This window comes from Bos taurus, chromosome 10 (assembly GCF_002263795.3).
Source record: "Bos taurus isolate L1 Dominette 01449 registration number 42190680 breed Hereford chromosome 10, ARS-UCD2.0, whole genome shotgun sequence".
Taxonomy (NCBI): domain Eukaryota; kingdom Metazoa; phylum Chordata; class Mammalia; order Artiodactyla; family Bovidae; genus Bos; species Bos taurus.
Window position 1 is genome coordinate 36,137,951 of NC_037337.1, and position 23,332 is coordinate 36,161,282.

The following is a 23,332-nucleotide window of genomic DNA, read 5'->3' on the forward strand; positions in this document are numbered from 1 at the left end:
TAATTTCTTTACAACAGAGGCTCACTTGTGAGGCAAGTACCTCCTGAAAATTTTCTCTGTGTATATACATTTTTGTTTATAGAGAACACCCATTTGACATTACAGTTTTTAAAAAAGACTTAAACTTTTTACATACTGATATGGAATGTTCTCAAAAGACTGGCATGTATTTGATGCTGTTATTTCTATTAAAAATATACACATACAGCCTCATATATGTATAGAATATCCTTGGAAAGATGCACCAGGAATTGGGGATAGCATCTGTCTCCAGGGTAAGGAACAAGGTGATTAGAAAACAGAGGAAAGTGGCAGAGGTGATTTTTAACTCTATATCCTTTTATATCTTTGACCTTAGTACCATGTGTATATATTATTTAGTAAAAAACTAAAATAGTTTTAAACACAACATAAAAATAAATCATTTCTGTTCTAGGGTAATTATATAGTCACCAAAATGACTCAGAAATTAAATAATGAATGTTAGTGTTATGACACATTGACAAGGTCAGGGAAAGTATTGTCTGAGTCCAGGAAATGCCTTTTCCTAATTCTCCCTTTAAATGTAGACTAGTATTTCAAGCTAGTTGATCTCAATTTTGATTTAACAATTTACTCAAAATACAACTTATTTCCATGCCTTTATCAGATAAGGACCTCTGCTCTGATTTCACAGCATCCACCATATCTGCTCTTCCAGACTGCCTTTTCTTTTTAAATTGCAGCTTCTGAAACATGAAGGCTTTAATAATTATATGAACAATAGATATAAACACACAACTTGCACAAGATAAAATACAAGTAGTAAACCTAAGCATGGAAAATAGTCCATCTCAAGGATCAAAGAAATTCAAACTAAAAAAAAGAAATCCTGTATTCAATAAGCAATTTATTCAAAGGTTTACCCCAGTGGAAAGAAGGGTCTGGTAGAATCTGTATATATTTATATCACTGGCTAAAATATAAATCAGCTCAACCCTTTTACAAAGTGTACGTCAATTCATGCAGCCATAAAAATATTAATGTTTTTTGACCTGGTAATCCCACTCCTGGGAATTTGTCCTGAGAAAATTTTTCAAAAGAAGAGAAAAAGCTCAGCGTAGAAAGCTCGTCATTGCAGTTCTATTCATCAAAGTGAAGAAGTTACGGGCTAAGAAAGAGCGTTGGTTTGGGAGTCAGGTGTCTGGTGTTAGAAGTCTTGAGTAGTCTTGGGTAAATGACCTGAGCCTGCATCTGCCAGGCTGGAAGGAGGGAAATCAGGCTGGAAAAGTTGGGTAGAACCAGATTATGGAGGATCCTGGCTGCTAAGCCAAAGTCTCCAGGCCCTATACTGTCAGCCAGAGGAAGCATAGCAAATGCTGGATTAGAGCTTTGCATCAGGAAAATTAACCCAGCAGTGAGTTATAAGATGAACAGAACAAGCAAGAAGGTGGAGTGGGAAGCCACTTAGAAGGCTTCTGCAGTAGTCTCTGAGAGGCAACGACTAATTAAATGAAACAGCCTAAGATGTGTGAGTACCTTGTGGGTGATGAGCCATTATCATAAATCTCCAGCCTCCCCAAGCATCTGGTTTACAGTCTGCCTGAGCAGAAATATTTCATAATAACACCTTATACTTCTATAGCCCTTTAAAGTTTTATTTTTTTAAAGTGCTTTCATGTATATTATCTCATTTGATTTTCTAGGGTGTTTACAAGTTAATATTTGTAAAGTTTTCCCATGTAACAGACCTAGGTCTATGGGTTTATAATTTCCAGGGTCCACCCAACCTCTCCTCCTTCCTTCAAGCTTCCCTTTTTTGTTCAGTGTTCAGGCGCTCCATAGTTCTTTATTCCATTTCACTGCAAAAAAAAAAAAAAAAGTGACTGAACAATGCATAGACTCCTGGCTTAAGTCCCCCGCCGCCCCACACACACCACCCCAACAAGGCAGGTAAGTCATCAGTGTGCTGGATTTGAGCGCATTTGGTTTATTTAATCATTTGTCCATCGTTCTTGAATTGCAGTGGCATTTCACATGTTCCACCGTATGTTGTCCCCCGATGCTCTGCATACACGAGTGAGCCCACAAGGGGACCTAGCCTTCACTCACCTCCCTCCAGCTCCAACCCTTCTCCCATCCCAGGGAGGAACATCTCCCACAGGAGGCCCTCAAAGGGAGCCCAAGTCAGACAGACCCAATCCACAAGAAGTGGGTCTAGCGATCACCCAGGAAACCTGGGGCCTGGGCCTGCACTGTGCTGGGGACTTCATAACTCGGGGCTTCTCTGGCTTTCAGAGGCACTAATGAGCAGGGCTGAGCAGTAATTAAGTCTGTGCTCAGCTCCACATCAGGCAACACAGCTGCAGCCAGCCAGGAGGCGGGAGAGGGAGGAAGACAGGAAGGAGGCCCCAGCCCTCTCTTCCCACTCCAGGCCCGCTCTCGGGGGCTCTTTCAAGAGGAGGCCGTAAAGCCATAGGTTGAGGGAACAGCTATAGGAAACAGCTGCTCAGGGCTAGAGGGAAGGCACCCGGATGCCAACCAGGTGTTGCTCTCCAGCCCATGGGCTGCCAGTAGGCCAAGCTGCAGGTGTGTCAGAGGTGACGTTTACTCTGTCTTGCAACCAGCTTGGCACTACAGGGCCTGCAGCAGGGTGGGGCTGAGGTCTGGCAGGAAAGAAGGATGACACATACCACCCAGTACTCATTGCCATGCAGGTACACCATTGTCTCTGGGGAGCCTGGGACCTTCTCCAGCCCACACCCCAGACCAAGCAGCTCTGGGTGAAAACCAACATCAATGTCCATTACTCAGGGAGTGATCCTCTGAAAGTCCCCGGGTCGATCGGACCCCCTCCACACCCTCCAGTGGGAAGGCTGATGTGAAAACAGAGACATGCCTTTATTTGGGTGTCTTTCTTTGGACGTTTGCATTTTTTATTTTCTATTTCTATTTTTGAAAGAATCATTTGGCGTTTCTTTATGTTTCAGCATATGTGTCTTGGAGCAATAAAGGCATTTGCAGTGTGGAAAAAGTGACATTTGATCTGAAGGAGTCTGGAGGGGATCTCTGAGTGTAGGGAGCTGACCTTTTGTAACCACCCACCCAGAGCATGGGCTGCGAAGTGTGAGCTGAGCCTCCAGGAAGGTTGTCTGGTGCCCTCCACAGGTCAAGTCACCATGGGAGCCTTGGTGACACCGCAAGAGCGTGTGCGTGCTGTACTCCGGTGCCTCTCTCCCGTGGTTTCTCTAGATGGCTGTGGCTAACCTTTTGTCCCTCTCTCACTGTGTCACCAGCTGTCCCGGTTCTCCGTCTCTCCCTCTCTCCTTTCCGCCCAGCCCGGATGCCTGAGGGCTGGGCCAAAGGGAAGCAGTTGTTGCTGTTTTTCCCCAGCTCCCGCTCAAACCCGACACCCACAGAAAGGTCAAGCCCACGTGGTTCAGCACATCCCTGCCTGGCCCGCCCCAGCTGTTGCCATGACGACTGCTGGGCTGGAAATGTCCTTAGCCACCTCTACTCAGCACATTGGGTGGCTGTCCCAGGCTCCGTTCTCAGAAAAGCCATTCCTGCCAGGCATTCCGGAGTTACAGGGCTTCCGGGAATACGGACAGACAGAAAAACAGACCAAGTTAGAGGCACACACTCTGACCTAGACAAAGAGAAGCAAACAGACTTAGGGACCCAGAGACTATGAAGATGCAAGAGAGATGGTGACAGAACCTTGGCAGCGCAGGACAGCGGGGAAAATAAAGTGAAACAGAGTCGGAGATGGAAATAAGAAAAAGAAAGAAAGAGAGGCACAGGGACCCCTGATGACATAAGCAGAGAGAACCCCAGGCTAAAAGGACAAAGGAGAGGCTCTGAGGGAGGGAGGGGAGAGGAAGAGGGCAGAGGTGTGAGAGAAGTCAGTTTTCACACCCTTTTGCTCCCATCCCAGTCAATTACCTTGTTATATGCGGGGCTCGGATCCAATATTTCTCTTTGTCTCATCCTCTCCAAGGGCTCAGGTGGAGTCTGAAAGGATTTGCTGGCCAGGCTCTTCCTCTGGCTGGATAATATTTGCCACCTTAGGGGAGCGATCTTGTCCTAAGCTAATAATGGTAAACTTGAACCTCATTCTACACCAGCACATAAACACACACGCACACACACCCCTCTTCCTGCCCTAGGGAGGTCCTTGGTTCCATCTCACCCCTAACTCATCATAAATACTCACTCTCAGCCTCACCTCTCCAAGGTGGTAAAATGGACATCAGAACACTGAGCAGGGATGAAAAGAAAAGAGCGAAAATTAAAGACTTGTGGATGTGAACATCAGAGATGATGAAGCAGCCCTGGAAGGTAATTAACATGGAAGAGGAGAGAAGAGCTGAGTACCAGACAGGAGTGTGGGAGTAAGAAGATAAGAGGAACCAAGGGAGGAAGAGAGAGAGGTGTTCAGCTCTGACCAAAGCAGGCCAGAGAAGTTAGAGGAGTGGTGAGCCAACTTGGATTGGTCCTCTGGGTCTGGCCAGGAACCCTGCCTCCAATGTTAGTGCTCTGATTTCCCATCTTTGAAGTGTCTCTATGGCCTTGAGTGAGGTTTCTTGGGGCCTTTGAGTTCTTGGTTGTGCTTAGCCTTTTCTTTTTAAGATATAGTGAGAGGAAACTCAGAGCCCATCCAGCCTTCAGCCTTCCCTGGCCTTGAACACAGTGTAGGACGATGGAGCCAATGTCCCTGATGTCACTGTTTCCAGCTCACATGTGGATGGAGAAGAGAGCAGGTGCCAGCTTAGAGGGCCCAGCCCGGTGCCCCCAGCCCAGAGAGCCCAGAGAGGGAGTCAGGCCCAGAAGGGAGACTGGAGCCCAGTAGAGCTGTGGGTGGACACTCAGACAGGGCTGTGCTGAACTAGCCAACCGGCAATGTGCCGTCAAAGGTTCTACACTGGAATGTGCACCACGGAGGCTGGAATGTGCAAATCAAAGGTCCCACGCTGCCCTGGAAGATAGGTCTGGGCCTGGGTGGGAAAGGGGCTGTAGCAGATGTTGTTGTTAGTGCCCATGTCCTTCCAGCCCACTTTTGTGTCCAGCTGCAGCTGCAGTGGATGGTTCTGACACAGCCTCTCTTCTGTCAGAGGCTCTCCTCAGCCCCTGCCAGGCAGCCTGGGAGTCTCAGGAGCTTAACTCTCCCAAGGGCAAACCTCAATCAACAAGGGAAGGCACTAGTGGAATTACTTTATCACTCGGGAGGAATTCTGATCAGTGATCTGTATGGTTCCTCAGAGTGGTCCCAGGAGGACTGAGCTGTAAGTACCCAGAGTGGTCCCCTCAATTCAATTTCCCCGTCTCATTGCTCCCTCACTCCTACTCAGCCCCTAAAATAATGCCTACATCCAAGTCCTTGTCTCATGATATGTATTCAGAGAGCATAAATAGCATGAGTGCTGTCTTTCTGTGACCTTCAGAGCCAGAGTCAAAGTCAGTTCCCTTAGGGCTGAGCTAAGATAAGAAGTGTTGGAAAGGGACTTCCCTGGTGGCCCAGTGGCTAAGACTCCCAATGCTGGGGGACCTGGGTTTGATCCCTGGTCAGGGAACTAGATCCTCGCATGCTGCAACTGAGAATTTGCATATTGCAACTTCAAAAATCCAGAGTGCCACAACTAAGACCCTGTGCAGCCAAATAAATAAATATTAATTTTTTAAAAAAAAGTGTTGGAAGGCTCTGTTCCTGACTGCTGGTTGGTAGGTGATCAGGTATTTGTTGGAAGGGGTCATTATCATCTAGGGAAGGAAAAGCACTCACCAGCTCTACCTCCCAGATGTTGGGAAGGCCAGGGCAGACTTGTTAGCAGCAAGCTTACATAGATCTCCAACAGACAGCCATGAACTGTTGTAACTGGGAAGGAACCTCAGGGGGGTTACCTGATCCAATTTTCCAGCAATTTGGGAATTCCCTTTACAACCTCTCTGACACTTGCTTAAACACCTCTAGTGACAGGGAACTCACTACCTTCATAAGTAAGCATTGTCCATTCTTGGATAGCTGTTAGAAAGTTTTTATGTTAAATGGTCATTGGCCTCCTTGAGACTTCTCCACACTGGACCTAGTTGTCCTCTATACTTCGATGTCTCATCTTTCTATCCAAGGCTGCTCTGGATATTCTAAGGCCAACCATGGCTACTACATCTTCTCTTCTCTAGGCCAAAAACTCTTATTGCCCTGGTTCTTCAAATGACTCAATCTTCTGAGCCTCCTCATCCTGGACCCCTCCTCCAGGGAGCACTGTGATTTGCTAACATTCCTCTTTCAGTGTGGTGCCCCAATGATGCTTTGGAGCAGTACGACCAGTACAGAATGTATTTTTCACTACTATGGCCCTAAGTACATTTCCACTATTGATTTCTAGAATTATAATTTTTTGGCAGGTACACAAGTGGGCTTCCCTCATAGCTCAGTTGGTAAAGAATCTTCCTGCAGTGCTGAAGACCTGAGTTCAATTCCTGGCTTGGGAAGATCCCCTGGAGAAGGAAGCGGCAATCCACTCCAGTATTCTTGCCTGGAAAATCTCATGGACAGAGGAGCCTGGTGGGCTACAGTCCATGGGGTCGCAAGAGTCAGACATGACTTAGCGACTAAACCACCACCAACACTGTTGACTCAACTGAACCGAAGGCACTGAATGTCTGTGCTTTTGGCTTCTCTGCATCCCTTTTGCTTTTTTTTTTTTTTTAAGATTTATGTGTTTATTTTTGGCTGTGCTGGGTCTTTGTTGATGTGTGGGGGCCTTCTCTAGTTGCAGGAGCAGGGGCTACTGTTCATTGCTGTGAGTGGCCTTCTCATTGTGGTGGCTTCTCTTGTTGCAGAGAACAGGCTCTAGGCATGCACGCTTCAGAAGCTGTGGCTCTAGAGCACTGGCTTGTTAATTGTGGCGCATAAGCTTAGTTGCTCTGCAGCATGTGGGATCTCCCCGGACCAAGACCGGATCTTCCTGGATTGCACTCATGTGCCCTGCATTGGTGGGCAGATTTTTTAACCCCTGGATCACCAGGGAAGCCCCTCTTGCTCTTTTTTTCAGGTAACAGCAACTCTTCCCCCACTTGCCATTCTCAAATGGGTCTGGTCTAATTGCCAACCCCCAAACTCTGTACCTATTACCCTGGGGTTGGACCTAGGCTCAGACAAGAAATGAGTATCCTTTCCCTGGTCACAGTAATTGTTTCAATAAGCATGTGACCCAAGCCAGGCCAATCAGATTCCTTCCCTGAGATTTATTATATAGAGCTAGAAGGGAGAGCTCTACCTTTGGATTTGCTAAACTGGGATGATGTGCAGAACTCTCTGTGCCACACCAACACACACATCAAAGTTTATAGTGAAAAAAAGACTGAAGATACTGTTTGAGTCCTTAGATCTAGCTGGCCTTGAGGCCAGCTCCACTTCTGTTTTTCCCCGTCAGTGTCCCTTTATAGCTTAATCTAGTTTGAGTCTAGCTTCTGTTAGTTCCTTTCTCAAATTCATGGATTCTTTCCTCAGCTGTGCTACCTATTGACAAGCCCATTGAAGGAATTTATCTTTGATATCACATGTGTTTTATTTCTAGCCTTTCCTTTCCGCTTTCTTTTTATTTCTTTGGCTGTGCCGGGTCTTAGTTGCAGCACACAGAATCTTCGATCTTCACTGTGGCAGCAGAATCTTCAGTTGCAGCATGTGGGATCTAGTTCCCTGACCAGAAATTGAACCCGGGCCCCCTGCATTGGGAGCATGGAGTCAGCCAGGGAAATCCCTCCACTTGGCTTTCTTACAGTTTCTGTGTTTGTGCCAAAATTACCCCTTTGTTCATGTAAGCTGCCAACTTTTTTTTCCAACAGGCTGTTTAACATACTAAGTTGTTTCTATTTTTAAAGTTCCTGTCTGATGGTTTCAGTATCTGTGTCATTTGCCAGTCTAGCTCTGTTGATGTATCTTTTGACAATGGATTGGATTTTTTTCTTTGTTGACTTTTTGTATGTTTTGTAAATTCTTATTGAGTGCCTATCCTTTGTAGAACAGCAGAGACTGAGGTAAACGGTATTTCTGCCCGGAAATGGTCACGCCTCTTCTGTCCGCAAGTTGGTCTGAGGGGTGGGCGCAAGATGGAATTAATCTAGTTAGGAGTCAGGCAGGGTTTGGATTTTGTTGCTGCTGTCATTATCTCAGTGTGTCACAGACACATCCTTCTAGTGATGCTGCTTAGAGTGGAGACCATGTGTCAGAGGGTTTTTCTGTATTCCTGTATTTTTCTGTATTCCTGCTCCACTCTCACCTTTTCAGCCATCCCAGCATGCCAGCCCCTCGACCCAGAGGATACTCCCATAGCTTGCTCTTTGGTGCTAGGCTCACGGGGGTTAGAGCAGGGTCTCTGACATCCTGCTTCTGCTTCAGTCTTGGGCAGGTCCTATGTGAGTTTCAGAAGTGGATCTTTCTCAGTATTTCTGCTCCTGCTCCCAAACTCCACCTCCTACCTGTGGTTGGTTTTGGGTCAATCTTTCTTCCCTTTCCCCTAACAGAACAGACCTGGGCTTGAATTTTCAGCCTGAGATAGTTCCCTGCTTCTCCCCTTGGAGTAGAGGTCTTTTGCTTCTGTTTTCCCCCAAAAAATCAATGGGTTTTCAAGTGTCAAAGAAGGACAAGAAGGTTTTTTTACCCTTTACCTAGAAGTAGATGAGGGCTTCCCTGGTGGCTCAGTGGTAAAGAATCCACCTGCCAATGCAGGAGACGTGGGTTCGATCCCTGGGTTAGGAAGATCCCCTGGAGAAGGAAATGGCAACCCACTCCAGTATTCTTGCTTGGGAAATCTCATGGACAGAGCAGCTTGGTGGGCTACAGTCCACGGGTTGCAAAGAGTTGGACATGACTTAGCAACTAAATGAAAACAATAACAACTTAAGCAAAACTCTGTTGCCCCTCCCTAACTTAAGGCTGTTGCTTATTGGAGAAAAGGATTGTGGGAGCAGCTGAGGCCTTTTGCCTTCCCCCAGCACTGCCTTAATCAATATATGCTTGCACCACCAAAGAGGAAAGCTCTCTCATTTCCTGCCCTGCTCTCACTTTTTCTCAGGAACCTCAGGGGGAGTCAGTAGAATAAAGCGTGCCTATGAGTATATAACACCCCCCGTGTCTGGAATGGTCTCCAGCTACCCTAAACTGACATGCTAGCCCATGACACCCTAGCTTTTAAACATTTGTTAAAATTTTTGTTGGTTTCATCTTACCCGCTTGTATGACAGCCACCCCTGTTTCCTGTGCTCTGCTAAAGTTGAAACAGTTCCTGTGTGTGTGTCTCTCTCTCTTGAAGGGGCTTTACTTAGTTGCCTGGTGACCTCAGCTTTCTGAGGACTCAAGAAAAGCTGTGATTTTGTCGATTATCTGGCTATTCCTCATTGTTAAGGTGGCAGTGATGTTTTCTTGCAGCATTGTTCACCCTCGGTAGAAATACAAGTCCTCAAGTCACTGTCACCTCTTAGGGAACTGCAACCACCTCACAGCTGGTGCCTGCACCCAATTTTGTTCCCCTCCATGCTACATCCAGCATAACTATTAAAATTTTGTAACCATCGGAAACTAAAAGGGGCTGCAAATTAGCTATAAAATCTGAAACCTAGGTTATGGGGTACACACGCACTCAGTCGCGTCCAACTCTTTGTGACCCTTCATGCTGTGCCCGCCAGGCTCCTCTGCCCTTCAGATTTTTCAGGAAAGAATACTGGAGTGGGTGCCATTTCCTTCTCCAGGGGATTTTCCCAAGCTAGGGATCAAACCAGCATCTCCTGTGTCTCCTGCATTGGCAGGCGGATTCTTTACCACTGAACCACCAGAGAAGCCCAGGTTATGGTGTACCAGCAGGCCTCAGCTGCTCCCACAATCCTTTTCTCAAATAACTTATTTGAATCACTGGGATGGGAAGACTCAAACAACTGGGGGCTAACCTGTGGGAGCCCCTCTGGCTCTCTGCCGGGCCTCTCTTGTATGGAGGCTTCGAGGTTGCCAGACTTCTCACATGCTGGCTCAGACCTACCAAGGAACATTTTGAGAGACAGAGAGGTCCCAGGTGGAATGCTTTTATGACCTCACCTCAGAAGTCACATTATTTGTGCTGTGCTCTATTAGCGGGGCAGTTACATAGGTCTAACCAGGCTCCAGGGGAGGGAATATTGACCCCACATCTCAGCGGAAGAGTGTCCACACCACACTGTAAGATGAACGTGTGGGATGTGATATATTGATAATGGCCATCTTTGGAAAATACAAGCTGCAATACATGATTCTATTTGTTCTATAGTAGTGAAAAAAATAACTTCAAAGAAATCAAGCTAGAAAATAAAAACACAGAAAAACCAGAGCCATCTGATTGCATTATTTCGTGTCGACACATCATTGCCAAGTGTGAATTTGTGTTCCCCTCATCAATTTAAACACGTCAAACCCATGGCAGCTATAACCATCTTTCTAGATGCAATCCTGATCCTGTCACTGACCCTCTTAAAATGACCCTTTAGCTCCCTGTTGCTCCCCAAATAAATTCCAAACTTCTGAACATGGCTTATAAGCCCTTCACACCTGGCCTTGCTTATTAACTTCCAACCTCACCTTTGATGCTGCCTCCCTTGTCCTTTATGCTCCAGCTACCCTGAACCTCTTGCCAGTTTCCAAACTTTGTTTGGCCTTTTGTACTTGCTGTTTTCCTCTTCTGGGACTTTTCTCTGCCACTGGGCTCTTACACCTCTCGTCTCTCCAGCTGCTATTCTTTTTTCTGGACTTAGCTTCCCTAACTTGAGCTTCCTCCTACCTCCCACCTAACTGGCCTAGGGCTCTCATCTCTCCTTCCCATACGCTCTCAAAGCACTCTGTGCCTCTGCTGAGGCCTCCAGCACCAGTTAACCAGGCTGCGTCACCCCCTCCATCGACCCACGTGGGAAGATAGTTTTATTTTATTCCCCACTGTGCGCAGTGCTTGAAGCATGGCAGGGGCTCAACAAATATTGGTTAGAGAAATGAATCTGTGCCTTAAATAGCCCACTAGGTTCAAGTAAACATCCCTCCCACAAGCCTGAGATAGCTTCGGCAGGGTCCCGTCTTGAATGTTATAACTGAGGTAGGACCAAAGCTGGTTGGGAGAGTTTGGAATTTTCAGGAAAATATCAGCTGCTTTATGTGGCTGGAGCTGTTCCTAGCTTTGGAGGACTCATTCCAAAGCAAGGCCAGGGAGTAGCTCCAGGACATTTTTCGTCTTCCCACAACAGTCCTGGTGGGCAGGCCTGCCTGACAGGGACACACCTCAGCAAGAGCTGGTAGGATGTTTGTTTACTTGCTGTGCTCCATCCAGAGCCTATTTCTGGAGCAGGTACTGGACGCAAGCCTGTGCCATTCCAGCACTGATCTTGCCAAGCCCGGAGCCAGGAGAGACAGTGGCAGTCACTTACCTTATCTCCCTGGCTCCAACCCAACCTTCTCTGGATATACCCAGTCATGACCTTTTTGCCCTGCTGGGAATTGCCCTTCTCTGCCGCTAAGGTTTAGCAGTAAATATTGCTCCATGTGCTCTTTCTGTTTCATTAAGGACAAGAGGAAGGAAGAAAGTTAAGGGTGATAAGAAAGGCTCTCTCAACTCATAAATTTTACTGATTTGAGGAAGTCTTAACTGGAGTTCCTTGGGAGTTCCCAGGGTCAAAGGAAACAGATCAGCATTTTTGACCAATAGAATTTTTCCTATGGTTAGTCTCATTTCTGAAACGGGACTAGAATACTAAGAGGTCATTTGACTAACTTAACGATCACACAGTAAGCCACAGCATGGATAAAGATAGCACCCAAGACTCTTGGTTTCAAATTTAGGACTGATACATCCATTGCCTAAGTTAAATTTATATTAAAAAGCTAGCTTTGGAAACTAATACCAAATTTTTTGGGGGGGGTAAATAGTTTCACCTTGTTTTTAGACAAATCACTTAAGTTGTCAGCTCTAAACCAATTAAGAAACCACTGGACTCCAGTGGTTACAAACCACTGGACTCCCTTCTGTGGAAGCCTGTCTCTGCTAAGAGTGAAGTGAAAGAGCAGCCAGAGATCCAGGCCTTCCCCTCACCCCAGCCCCCAGTTTTCACCCTGGGCTAACCACCTTTCAGCCCTACAGTTCCTTCTCAGCTCCTCTAAATCAACTCCATCTTTATTCACACTAAGATTCCTGTTACTTAGGTCGAAAATAGGAGAAAGGGAAAAGGCAAAGTTGGAATCCTGCCTGAATGAGAGTAATGCTGTTTTCTGGTTCAGAAGCATTCTCTAACCATCGATGAGCAGCTGCTCTTTGGGAGAATATTTCAGACCTCACTGCTTTTCTTCTTAAATTGTTGTTACTGAGGAAAAATAATTTTGTTTATCATGCAAGGAGAAGGAAATCTTTTTTTTTTCCTTTCCTTTTTAAACATATCCATTCATCTGAAAGCCATCAGATGGCTCTTTAGGAAGAGTGAGGGCTGGCACCTGAACCAGGCAGAATCCTTTGCAATTTTAGTCCGGGACCAGATGATTGTCAGTGTCTGGCTTCCTCCAAGTGTTTGGGAAACAGAGGGTCACTCACTTTATCAAAGACATCCTACTAATAAAAGGCAGTAGGAATAAAGTTAGCACCAGTAGTCAATGGCAAAAAAAAAAAAAAGGGAAAATAAATCAGGAAATTATGACAAAAATATTCATATAACCTGATTGGTTCCCATCCTTTTGGACAAGGCAAAATTTCTGCTGCTGCTGCTGCTAAGTCGCTTCAGTCGTGTCCGACTCTTAGCGACCCCATGGACTGGAGCCTACCAGGCTCCTCCGTCCGTGGGATTTTCCAGGCAAGAGTACTGGAGTGGGGTGCCATCGCAAAATTTCTAAATCTACTTGAATTAGAAATGAGCAAATGTTCACTGGAGATTTTTATGGCTACCTGTTTATCATTAGGGATTTGGAACCTACTACCCAAAAAGAAGCTTCATTGGAGCCATAACCCCAGAGCTCCTACCCTCATAGCACTGAAGTTTGGCTTGTCAGAGGGCACGTGTTAAAAAAGGAATCTTCCCTGGTGGTCCAGTGGTTGAGAATCTGCCTGCCAATACAGGGGACCCCAGTTCGATCCCCACTGTGGGAAGATCCTACATGCCCAGGGGCAACTAAGCCCATGTGCCACAACTACTGAAGCCCATGTGACCTAGAGCCTGTGTTCCACAAGAGAAGCCACCGCAAAGAGAAGCCCACGCACTGAAACTAGAGAGTCGACCTCTTCTCTGCAACCAGAGAAAGCCTGCTCACAGCAACGAAGACCCAGCACAGCCATAAATAAATAAATAAACAAATATATATATATATATATTTTAAAAAACAGTAATCTGGCAGAGGTTATCAGCTCTCCTGCACTGACATGTGTTTGTCTTTAACTCCTCACTGCCTGGAAGCACCTCCCTCGGAGGAATCGGGTTAATAACACCACACACACGGCTAGTTTGAGGAGAAGAGTTTTATGTGGGCGATACAAACTGAACAGGAACACCATAAACAAGGAAGGAAGCACAGGCTCAGCCAGGAAAGCAGCCACAAGGAGCAGGAGTGGAATTATCCAGGAGCGGTTTCAAATACCAACACCATATTTACATGTCTAATTTGGAACCTGGCTCTTTTTAAGCATCAGAGGAAGTTAGGGGAGAAACCATGCATGAGATTAAAAATATATATACATGTATACACAGAGACACCAACATTTTCACACTTCTTTCGTTCATTTTCCCCACAAGAAACAAATCAGACGAAGGAAAAGCCCAGCCTCTTTTCCCTAAAGTCCCTATATTTATTATGGAGTTGGCAGAAGCCCCAGCTGGGGCTTGGATTCAAGGAGGCAGACTTCACTCTCTTTCACTCTACACACCCCTGACAGTTTACCAATGGAACACTTGGAACATGGGCGGGAACGTTCAGAAGAGGCAAGAAAAAGTACAGCTCATTTAACTTATGCATTATATACAAGGGCATCAGTTTTTCCCAATACCTTCACACTTCGTCCTTTACTAGGTTCTTAGCAGACTTCTGACCTGCAGCAACAGAGCTCAGACAAGCTGTGAGACATAGAGTAAGGTGGTACTTTGATCCAGTGCACACTGGGTCAGTCACTTTACTCAAGACAGTCACACATGCCAGGCCCTGGCAAATCCTCAGGGGGCTGTGGCTTCGTGCTTGGTGGAGTAGAAGGCTGGGCTTTTTCCCTCCCTAGATACCTCCTTGCTGCCACCGTCACCACCAACGAGTGCTCCGCTTTTCCCTCCGGACCCAAGACAGCTGCTGGGCATGTATGTGTGTAATTTATTGTTCTGCTGCTGTTGGCTCGTCCCTGGGCGCTGGCTTCTCAACCTGTGACTCTGGAGGAATCAGATACTGGACCTCCTCTGTACTGATGGCTACCTTATCTGGCTGGAGCCACCTCTTGAAATGTTCCAAGGTGCTAGGAAAGAAGAGGAGGACAGTGTGACTGCATCAGACTTCACTGACTAATTACTTAATGATTATCTCAGATACTCCAAGACTGCCTTCCCACCCACCACCGATTCCTTCCTACAGTGGTTTTTCACTGCTAACACAGGGTGCGGGGCACAACAGCTCCTCTGACAGCTGTGCATCCTAGCAGCTCCATGGTATAATTTACCCGCTAGGGGGCACTTGGGCAATAAGCAGCACTAGCCCCCCTTCAAAGGCAGTTTCTGAAGACTTAATGAGAACAGCTGAAGAGCCTATGCCTGTCTGGGCTTTTTTCCTCCAAACTGGAGAGAAGAGAAATTTTCAAGGGGCAGGAAACATTTCAAATAAATACCAAATTATTGCATGTTAAGTTGCTTCAGTTGTGTCCGACTCTTTGTGACCCCATGGACTGTAGCCCACCAGGCTCCTCTGTCCAATGGGGATTTTCCAGGCAAGACTACTAGAGTGGGTTGCCACGCCCTTCTCCAGGGCATCTTCCCAACCCAGGGATTGAGCCCACGTCTCTTATGTCTTCTGTATTAGTAAGGCAGAAACCTGAGCATCTTGGTATCTCTGATACCTGAAGTAGTCTGAGGCTCAATTATACTTACAGCACTTAGTTGCACTAAGTGTGGTTTGTTTGGGTGTTTTTGTTTATTTAGTTCATTCTATAGCAAGATGCCAAGCTGGAAACATCTGAGTAGCAATATCCCCCACAAAGGAATGGCCACTATGCCAGGGGGCTTTTTTTCATTTGGATCTGGGGGAAGGAGGAGGGCTTCCCTGGTAGCTCAGCTGGTAAAGAATCCACCTGCAATGTGGGAGACCCTGGTTCGACTCCTGGGTTGGGAAGATCCCCTGGAGAAGGGGTAGGCTATCCACTCCAGTATTCTTGGGCTTCTCTGGTGGCTCAGATGGTAAAAAATCCACCTGCAATGCAGGAGACGTGGGTTTGATCCCTGGGTTGCGAAGATGCCCTAGAGGAGGGGATGGCAACCCATTCCAGTATTCTTGCCTGGAGAATCAATCCCATGGACAGAGGAGCCTACCAGACTACAGTTCATGGGGTTGCAAAGAGTTGGCCATGATTGAGCGACCAAGCACAGCACAGTGGCGAGGGGGAAGTATCCCCGCCTACCCTCCTTGAGCATCCAGGATCCTCCTCTAAAGGTATTAGACATTCACAGTAAACTACAAATGACCAGAAATAGTGGAAAGCTCATTCTATGCTCTTTAACAGCAAAAAGTCATAAGCCAAGAAATAAAGCCGTAACCAGCAGATTTCAGATACCTACCATGGGGGAGTCATGTGGACAGTAAGAGTTCCCAGCCCATTGCTCCCTTGCCAAGAGCATTCGATGAGGAGGGGTCACCTATCTGGTCTTCACATACGTGAAGAAACACACAACTCCACTACAAAATGGCCTGTGCTTAAAACATACACTTTTAGGTTTAAAACCAAATGCATATCTGTTTCCTGTGCTTGTTCTGAACAGAAAGAAGCATTCCCACAGATGTAGGCTCAAGGCAACGCAATGTGGGTATTTAATCTTCATCTACCACACATTTCATAAAAGGGTTCCAGTTATTACTACAAGGAAGGGAAAACCACATTATTTTAGGTATTAATAAATACACAGAAACATGAACTTGAGTCTTGGTGCTGATCGTATTTCAGAGCAAAAGAATTCCTATTTAAGAATTATGCAAAAGAAAGTTGTCTTTGTTACTCAGAACTGGAAAGGAAGGAAATATTAATATTAGAGGGGAGAGAATATAATACCAAATTATTAGTGGCTCAGGAATCGGCGCGTCTTCATCTTTTGTGTTTGGGTCAGTTTACTGGGAAAAAAAAAAGAGTAAATTTTATATTATTTTCTGAACCCTTGGAGGGTAGCTGGCCTGACCTTAGATGCCATCCTGATTTCTGAAGGATCTGGGGCCACCTTGAGTATTTGAGATAATGTAAGTGAAAATACTTCGCAAGTTAAAAAATAAAATGTAACTATGAAGTTCTATTTACATACTGTCCATGATTTCAGCAGCAGTATTCATCTGATACCATGGGACTCTGAAAATCAATGTTAATGATAGGTTGTGAAAGTGAAGTCACTCAGTCGTGTCCGGCTCTTTGCGACCCCATGGACTGTAGCCCACCAGGTTCCTCCGTCCATGGGAGTCTCCAGGCAAGAATACTGGAGTGGGTTGCCATTTCCTTCTCCAGGGGATCTTCCCGACCCAGGGATCGAACCCAGGTCTCCTGCATTGCAGGCAGACACTTTAACCTCTGAGCCACCAGGGAAAGTTAAATCATAGTCCCTAAAACCATATGTTAAAATTCAGGTTTTTATTTCCCTCATTGATTTTCATTTTGAATAATTTCTTAGTGAATTTTAAACTTCTGTTAGGAAGAATAATATTAGGAATAGCTAACACTTTGTACTGACCCTGTGCCAGGCACAAGTTCTAAGTGCTTTATACACAGTAACTCATTTAAGGCTCATAATAACCTTATGTGGTAAGAGCTACTACTCCTGCTTCACCTGGAGCATGTCTAGGAAGCTGAGGCACACATGGGTTACTCAGCCAGTAAGTGGCAGAGTTCCTGTGCCCAGTGTCAAGCATCATCCTGCTCTTTGTGACAGAATGCTCTCTCCTCCTTTCTGCATCTGGCCCATCTGCAGATACTGTTTCCCTTTGGTACAAAACTAGAGCCCAGAGGGAGCTCAACGGTCTTTCAGCTCTTAAAGCACATTGTCACTTCTGCTCATCTGGCTCTTATGTGCCTCGTTTTGTTAGCTATGTCTTCATATATATTCTTCTCTCCCCAAACTAGTTCTGATGACCAAAAGAAGGGTCTAGAATGTTGTTGCATCTCCCCCTTCATGCCCATGACATCAAGCACAGTCCCTTCACACCAGAGATGCTTAAGAAATTCATTCATTTGTGCTACACAAATTTGAGTGTCTACAATATGACAGAAACTCTGTAAGGCAGTGGAGATTCATAGGTAAGAAGACGGTTCCAGTTGTTGATTGATGACTAGCTTCTCAAGTGCAGTGTGTACTTAAAAATGAAGACGGTGGTTTATTCTCAACTCTGTTCAACCTGTGATCAAGATGTAGATGGGGTATTTGCTTTTTGGAAAAAATATCCTTTCGCAAAAATCTGCCACTGGACTAAGAGCAAATAAAACCACCTTAAAAAGAATGATATTTAGCTCAGAAAAGCTGCTGTTAATATCAACTTATATCTGGACTCAGATGTCACTCTCCCTGACTTCTTTAGAGGAAGAGAAATGCTTTTGGTGAAACATACTATCACCTGGAGCATGTCTAGGAATCAATTACCTCTCATCAGAATCAAGTCCATCCACAAAGAACTCAGATGCTAACTTCTCCTGGAGGAACCGGTCCCAGCATTCCTTCTTTGCTTGGGCCAGGGTTCGAAGCATGTCCTTCGAAGTCACTTCCTGATTTAAACCTTTGATTCTTCTCAGTTTCTTCTCTAAAGAGAGAGGAAGTTGAGCTTAACAAGGAAACTGAATATGAAACAAAAGTAATCTAAAATGCAAAATGCCAACTGAAAAATTCTTATTGATGAGTATAAGCACATTGCTCTCATTTTTTTAAGGACAAATGTACATTTTTCTTTTTCCTTCACAACATCTTCACTCTACATTGTATCAAACAAATGTTTAACTCCAGAAAAGGGAAAACTATAGATTCTCATAAATAAACTGATGGCATGTTTTCTTTGAAATCATAGAAGCCCAGCAGGTATCTCTCTAAAGAAAGCCTGTTTTCCCTGGCGTGTGATGTGTATACTGTCGTCTTTTTTCAACTCCTGAAAATAGTTTTTCTGAGGAGTAAATGGTTGCTGTTTTTTTTTTTTTTTATAAGTGTCATAAAGTGGTTTTCAAACCTCATGAGAAAGAATCAGAGAAAATGGAGAGAGATTCATTCAGTGGTTCATTAGACACTAAAATTAACTTGATGAGAACACAATAATAAGAGACCTTTAAGATCATGATGTGTGATTAAAGTCTTGATTAAAGAAAAGGAATCTCCTAACAGTTTTTTCTAAAAGTTGTTCTACTTGTGTCCTGAATGTTGGAGTCTTAATAAAAGCAAACATCCTATAATCCCTGTGAGAGCAGTCCATATGGCTTCCTGACGATGCATGTTTAGTTACTCTTTGCAGTTTAAGTAAGAACACAAGAAAGAGGGACTTCTCTGGTGGTCCAGTGGCTAAGGATCCAAGCTCCCAATGTAGGTGGCTCAGGCCAAATCTTTAGTCAGAGAACTAGATCCTACATGGTGCAACTAAGATCAAAGATCCTGGGTGCCTCACTTAGACCTGGTGCAGTCAAATAAATAACGATTTAAGAATAAAGAATCCAAGAAAGGGTATCACCATTTGTCTTCTGCCTTAATTTAGTCTTGCCTCCAACTATAATAAATGGGTAAATGATGCCATTTTGGAGGGGATAAGTGGACATCAAGCCCAGGACCAACAGAAGCTTTATGATTCGCAATCTGGTTTTCATTTCTAAGCAAGCCACATCAACTTGAACCCACTTATCAAAACAAACACCTTTGTTGCTACAAGTTACCACCAAAAGCTCACCATGTAAAAAAAAAAAGAACAAACCTACAGTTGATAAATGTTAAATATTTGAGGAGTTTTTTCTCTCCAGGAGGATGTGAAAAGGATTATGTACATCTCACGTTGAATTGGTTAAAAGTTTTTAATTGTTGCTCTTAGTGGATTCTCTGACATAAGTTTATTTGGCAATAAAAACAATCTTTATATTGTTAGACCTTGTCAAGGTGGAAGTAGTCTTTGGGGCTGGAAGAAGTCTTCCCCTCTCTGTGTGCTGAGTCCCTAGTTCGGTGTGATCAGGCAGAAACAGGCACCCTTGCATCCTCCAAACCTGCCTGCCATTGTCACCCAGACTCTGCCATAGGCAACAGAAATGCCTCTTGCTTTCTTCAGGGAAGGACATTTTAATCATCATGTTAACTGATTTTAGAAAAGATGAGTGGAAATTTTAACTTCCTGAACCAGTCTTCACCAATCAAAGACATGACTGATTCCATGAAAGATTCTTCTTTTCCCAGGACACAGAGCACCAACAAGCCAGAGGATCTGGTTCTCCAGCTTCCTCAGACTGTTGCTTCTTCTCCTTACCATCACTGAAGACAGATTCTGACTGCCACAACAGAACTGTTAACCTCCTTGGCCATTACTGCATGGATGACTATCCTATTTCTGATGGCTTCCCAACAAATTTCACATTACACCCTCATCTTTTTCATTAGCCATCATTCCACATGTGTTTTTCTCATATTTTTTCTTGCACATCATTAACCAAATGCTTTTGTTTTTCCAAGACATTTCTTAGCAATATGTAAACCCTATTCTGACTCTTCTTTCTGTCCTTCCTCAAAAGCTTCTTCCAGAATTGTCTTTCCTTTTTCAAATAATTATTCCCAGGTTTGGCTTTGTGACATGTTGATGGGTCTCATGGATGTTTAATAAAACAGGATAACACAATTTTAAAGTTTGGCAATCCTGTCCAAGACTGATATTTGTCTTTCCCCTATCAAGGGACGATCTGCGTCTCTTTCCTGAGTTAGGAGTCTCTCTAAATACTTAAGGCCATAAAGATAAGTGAAGATGTGTCCAGGAAATATTTTAAAAGTGAAATGGCTAACAAGAGGAAGAATGAACTGTATGTCAATATGTTGTTGTTTAGTTGGGAAGTTGTATCCAACTCTTGCAACCCCATGGACTGTATCTCACCAGGCTCCTCTGTCCATGGATTTCCCAGGCCAGAATACTAGAGTGTTGTCATTTCCTTCTCCAGGGTATGTTCCCAATCCAGGGATCAAACCCAAGTCTCCTGCATTGGTAGGTGGATTCTTTACCACTGAGCCACCAGGGAAGCCCATTATGTCAATATACTCCCATCCCAACAATCATTCTATTAAATATAACAGTTTCTCAAACTGTAGCATCAGAAATCCAAATGGAGCTCTGGGGTCATGACCTTTTTCTTTCAGGAAGGTATAGGTTTGACACTTTTGGGTAACCTTAATACATGAGCCACTAAGAGTAGGTAAGAGTGTTCTGTAGAATGCCAACAAATAAAGCAAAATTTAGATGAAACAGAGGCCAGAGATGACAAAGATTGTTTTAAGGGATATACTGGGAAAAGGGGGCTCCTTCCCAACAACCAACCTGAAACCCCCTGTAGAATTACATCGGACAGATACATGTGGTGAGGACAAAAAGAAAAATTAAGAATAGAAAACCAGATTTGATGTAACAGAACTTCAACATGCTTCCTTAAAACCTCCAGCTTCAGATTTAAACAAACAAACAAAAAAGCCATCTAACTTACCTAAAGATGCTAAATACACTTCTGAATCCTGCAAGGGAGCCCAAGGCTTTACAGCTGGCTGTGCAGCAAAGTGTGGGGCCTCCCTCTGGCCTGTGCCTGCAGGGTAAGAATCCATAAAGGAGTCTGAGAAGGCATTGCTGGCACTGTCCTCTTGGTCAGGATGTGGCAGGCAGGAACAGATTTCAGCCCAAAGATCTGGGCCAGATCTTGTGGTTGTAGAGTCAATGCTTTCAAACATTTTCATTTGGAATCTGAGCTGAAAAACAAAATCTCAAGTGAATAAGAACTGACTTGGGAAGGAAAGTTACAGCCTTTTAATTAGTTTTTCCTAACAAAATTTAAAATGTCTTCTATTACATTCTTATGTTATAGATAAAAAGATGACAAAAGGGTAATTGGGTTTCTCTTCTGGCTTTGCACTTGGGTTGTTTTCATAATGAAGTCTGTCTTTTAAAATAGAATTTCTATAAGCCAGACACAAAAGACTGAATGATTGAATGATTCCATTTTCATGAGGTCTCTGCAGTCAAACTCACAGAGACAGAAAATAAAATTGTGGTTGGGATGGGGATGGGGTGGTTGGAATGGGAGTTATTGTTTAATGGATACAGAGTTTTAGTTTGGGAAGTTCTAGAAATGGATGGTGGTAATGGTTGTTTGATAATGTTAATACCATCGAACATTACATCTGCTGCTGCTGCTACTGCTGCTAAGTCGCTTCAGTCATGTCCGACTCTGTGCGACCCCGTAGACGGCAGCCCACCAGGCTCCCCCGTCCCTGGGATTCTCCAGGCAAAAACACTGGAGTGGGTTGCCATTTCCTTCTCCAATGTATGAAAGTGAAAGATGAAAGTGAAGTCGCTTAGTCATATCCAACTCTTAGCGACCCCATGGACTGCAGCCTACCAGGCTCCTCCGTCCATGGGATTCTCCAGGCAAGAGTACTGGAGTGGGGTGCCATTGCCTTCTCCGAACATTACATCTAAAGATGGTTAAAATGGTAAATATATGTTATGGATGTTTTACACATACGCAAGCACACACATAGAGGTATTTCTAGGACATTTCCAGTGAGGACAACCGTCCTGCACTTTCCTCCAAAGATCTCCAAGATGTGACCACTCTGTCCTCAACCAATTAAATTCTGTTTTCAATAGGACACAGACTAAAAGTCCTGCACAGTTCCATATACAGTACACCAGGATAATAAAACTGCTGCTTGGTGAAACCTGTCTGTCAGAGTACTGGCTCATTGGCTCCTTACATGGAGAAGCTGAGCTTATGCCTCCTGTTCTTATTTAAAAACAAAACAAAACAGAAAGATAGACATTTTCATCATTTTACAGATGAAAAAACTGAGGATCAGAAGCATAACTTGCCAAAGACACATTATTGGTATAGAGTGAATCCTTGATTGGAAACCAGACCCCCGCCGCTCCAAAAGCCATGTTTTTACCCAATAAAACTCAGCCTGTTTGTGACTATACTGAAAATAGCACGAGCAGAGCTAAGAGGGAATAGCTACCCACAAAGCCCTGGGGGCTTTCATAACTATCTAGTCTAGTAGGATGAACTGACACCTCCTTTCAGGAGGGACCTTTGAGATTAGGAAGGCTGCTGAGGAAAAGATCTGAATTATTTCAGGAGCGAGAGCCCAGGAAGCGCAGGGCCCGGAAGTAAAAGGCCAGATGTGACGGAGGCCCAGTATGAACTGATGCCAAGGGTCACAATGAGGCTCCACTCCCATCCCGAAGTCGTTTGAACCCACCCACACCAAAACTTTGCTAGCATCAGAGCCCTGGTCCCCCGGTCCCCACTAGGAAGTACCGTCCAGAGCGGAGAAAGAACCCTCGTGTCCAGATCCAGGGCCTCAATCACTCCAGCCTCAAGGACTGGCTAGGCGGGACGACTCAGGCCCCCAGGCACCTCTGTGGTATCTCGGAATGCGACCGGAGCCAAGGATAGAAAACGCTGCGCAACCCTGCGCCTCTTCGCCTTACCACAACCGCCTGCCAGCAGCCCGCAAACGCTCGGCTCAGTTTCTTTGCAGGCAGCAGGGAAGAAATAAGGAGGCGGAGTCTCCAGGTGACGGATCCCGGGAATCCTCCAACCACCGCCCAACTTGGCGATGTTCTGTGCTTCGATTGGTCGAGAGGAGTTCGGCTGGGTAAGGAAGTGAGCTGCATAGCGCTTCGGAAACGACGGGCGGGACTGTTGTTGCCTGGATACGGTAGAGCACACACCCTCCGTCCCTGTTTTCCAAGGGACCAGGTTGATTCCACCTACATCAGTGCGTTCCAGCCGCGCGTACACCGCTTTCCACATGATTCCCGCTCGGTTAGGGAAGCCCAGTTTCCAAGGCCTTGACTTTTCTTGGTTCCCTAAGCAAGTTAGTCTCCTCAGCAGTTCTCTGGACTGGTGTTGGTCCCCGAAAATTTCAGACCTTA

At 45.1% G+C, this 23,332-nt stretch overlaps 1 protein-coding gene across 6 annotated transcripts; it reads right to left on the bottom strand.

The window, feature by feature from the left end:
• Window positions 1-869: 869 nt before the first annotated feature.
• CCDC32 (coiled-coil domain containing 32) lies at window positions 870-22,931 on the bottom strand. Of its 6 annotated transcripts, XM_059890273.1 has the most exons (5): window positions 22,886-22,931; window positions 20,886-21,141; window positions 17,827-17,983; window positions 3,925-4,027; window positions 870-1,841 (listed from the first exon to the last, which is right to left on the bottom strand). In XM_059890273.1, exons 2-5 carry the CDS (start codon window positions 21,127-21,129, stop codon window positions 1,839-1,841), a joined length of 507 nt encoding a protein of 168 aa, XP_059746256.1. In that variant the 5' UTR covers window positions 21,130-21,141; window positions 22,886-22,931; the 3' UTR covers window positions 870-1,838. The 6 variants fall into 6 exon arrangements, with proteins under 6 accessions (XP_059746256.1, XP_059746255.1, XP_005211615.3 ...); XM_059890272.1 differs by lacking the exon at window positions 870-1,841 and having other exon boundaries at window positions 1,849-4,027; XM_005211558.4 differs by lacking the exons at window positions 870-1,841; window positions 3,925-4,027 and adding an exon at window positions 13,473-14,462.
• Window positions 22,932-23,332: the final 401 nt, after the last annotated feature.

Bases quoted from the DNA above. Each gene is read 5' to 3' on its own strand.
- CCDC32 (XM_005211558.4), bottom strand. From the start codon at position 21,129: ATGAAAATGTTTGAAAGCATTGACTCTACAACCACAAGATCTGGCCCA. The intron at 17,984-20,885 runs GTAAGTTAGATG...CTCTCTCTTTAG, and splicing joins AGTGTATTTAGCATCTTTAG to AGAAGAAACTGAGAAGAATC. The intron at 14,463-17,826 runs GTAATTGATTCC...CTTCTTTCCTAG, and splicing joins GGACTTGATTCTGATGAGAG to CACCTTGGAACATTTCAAGA.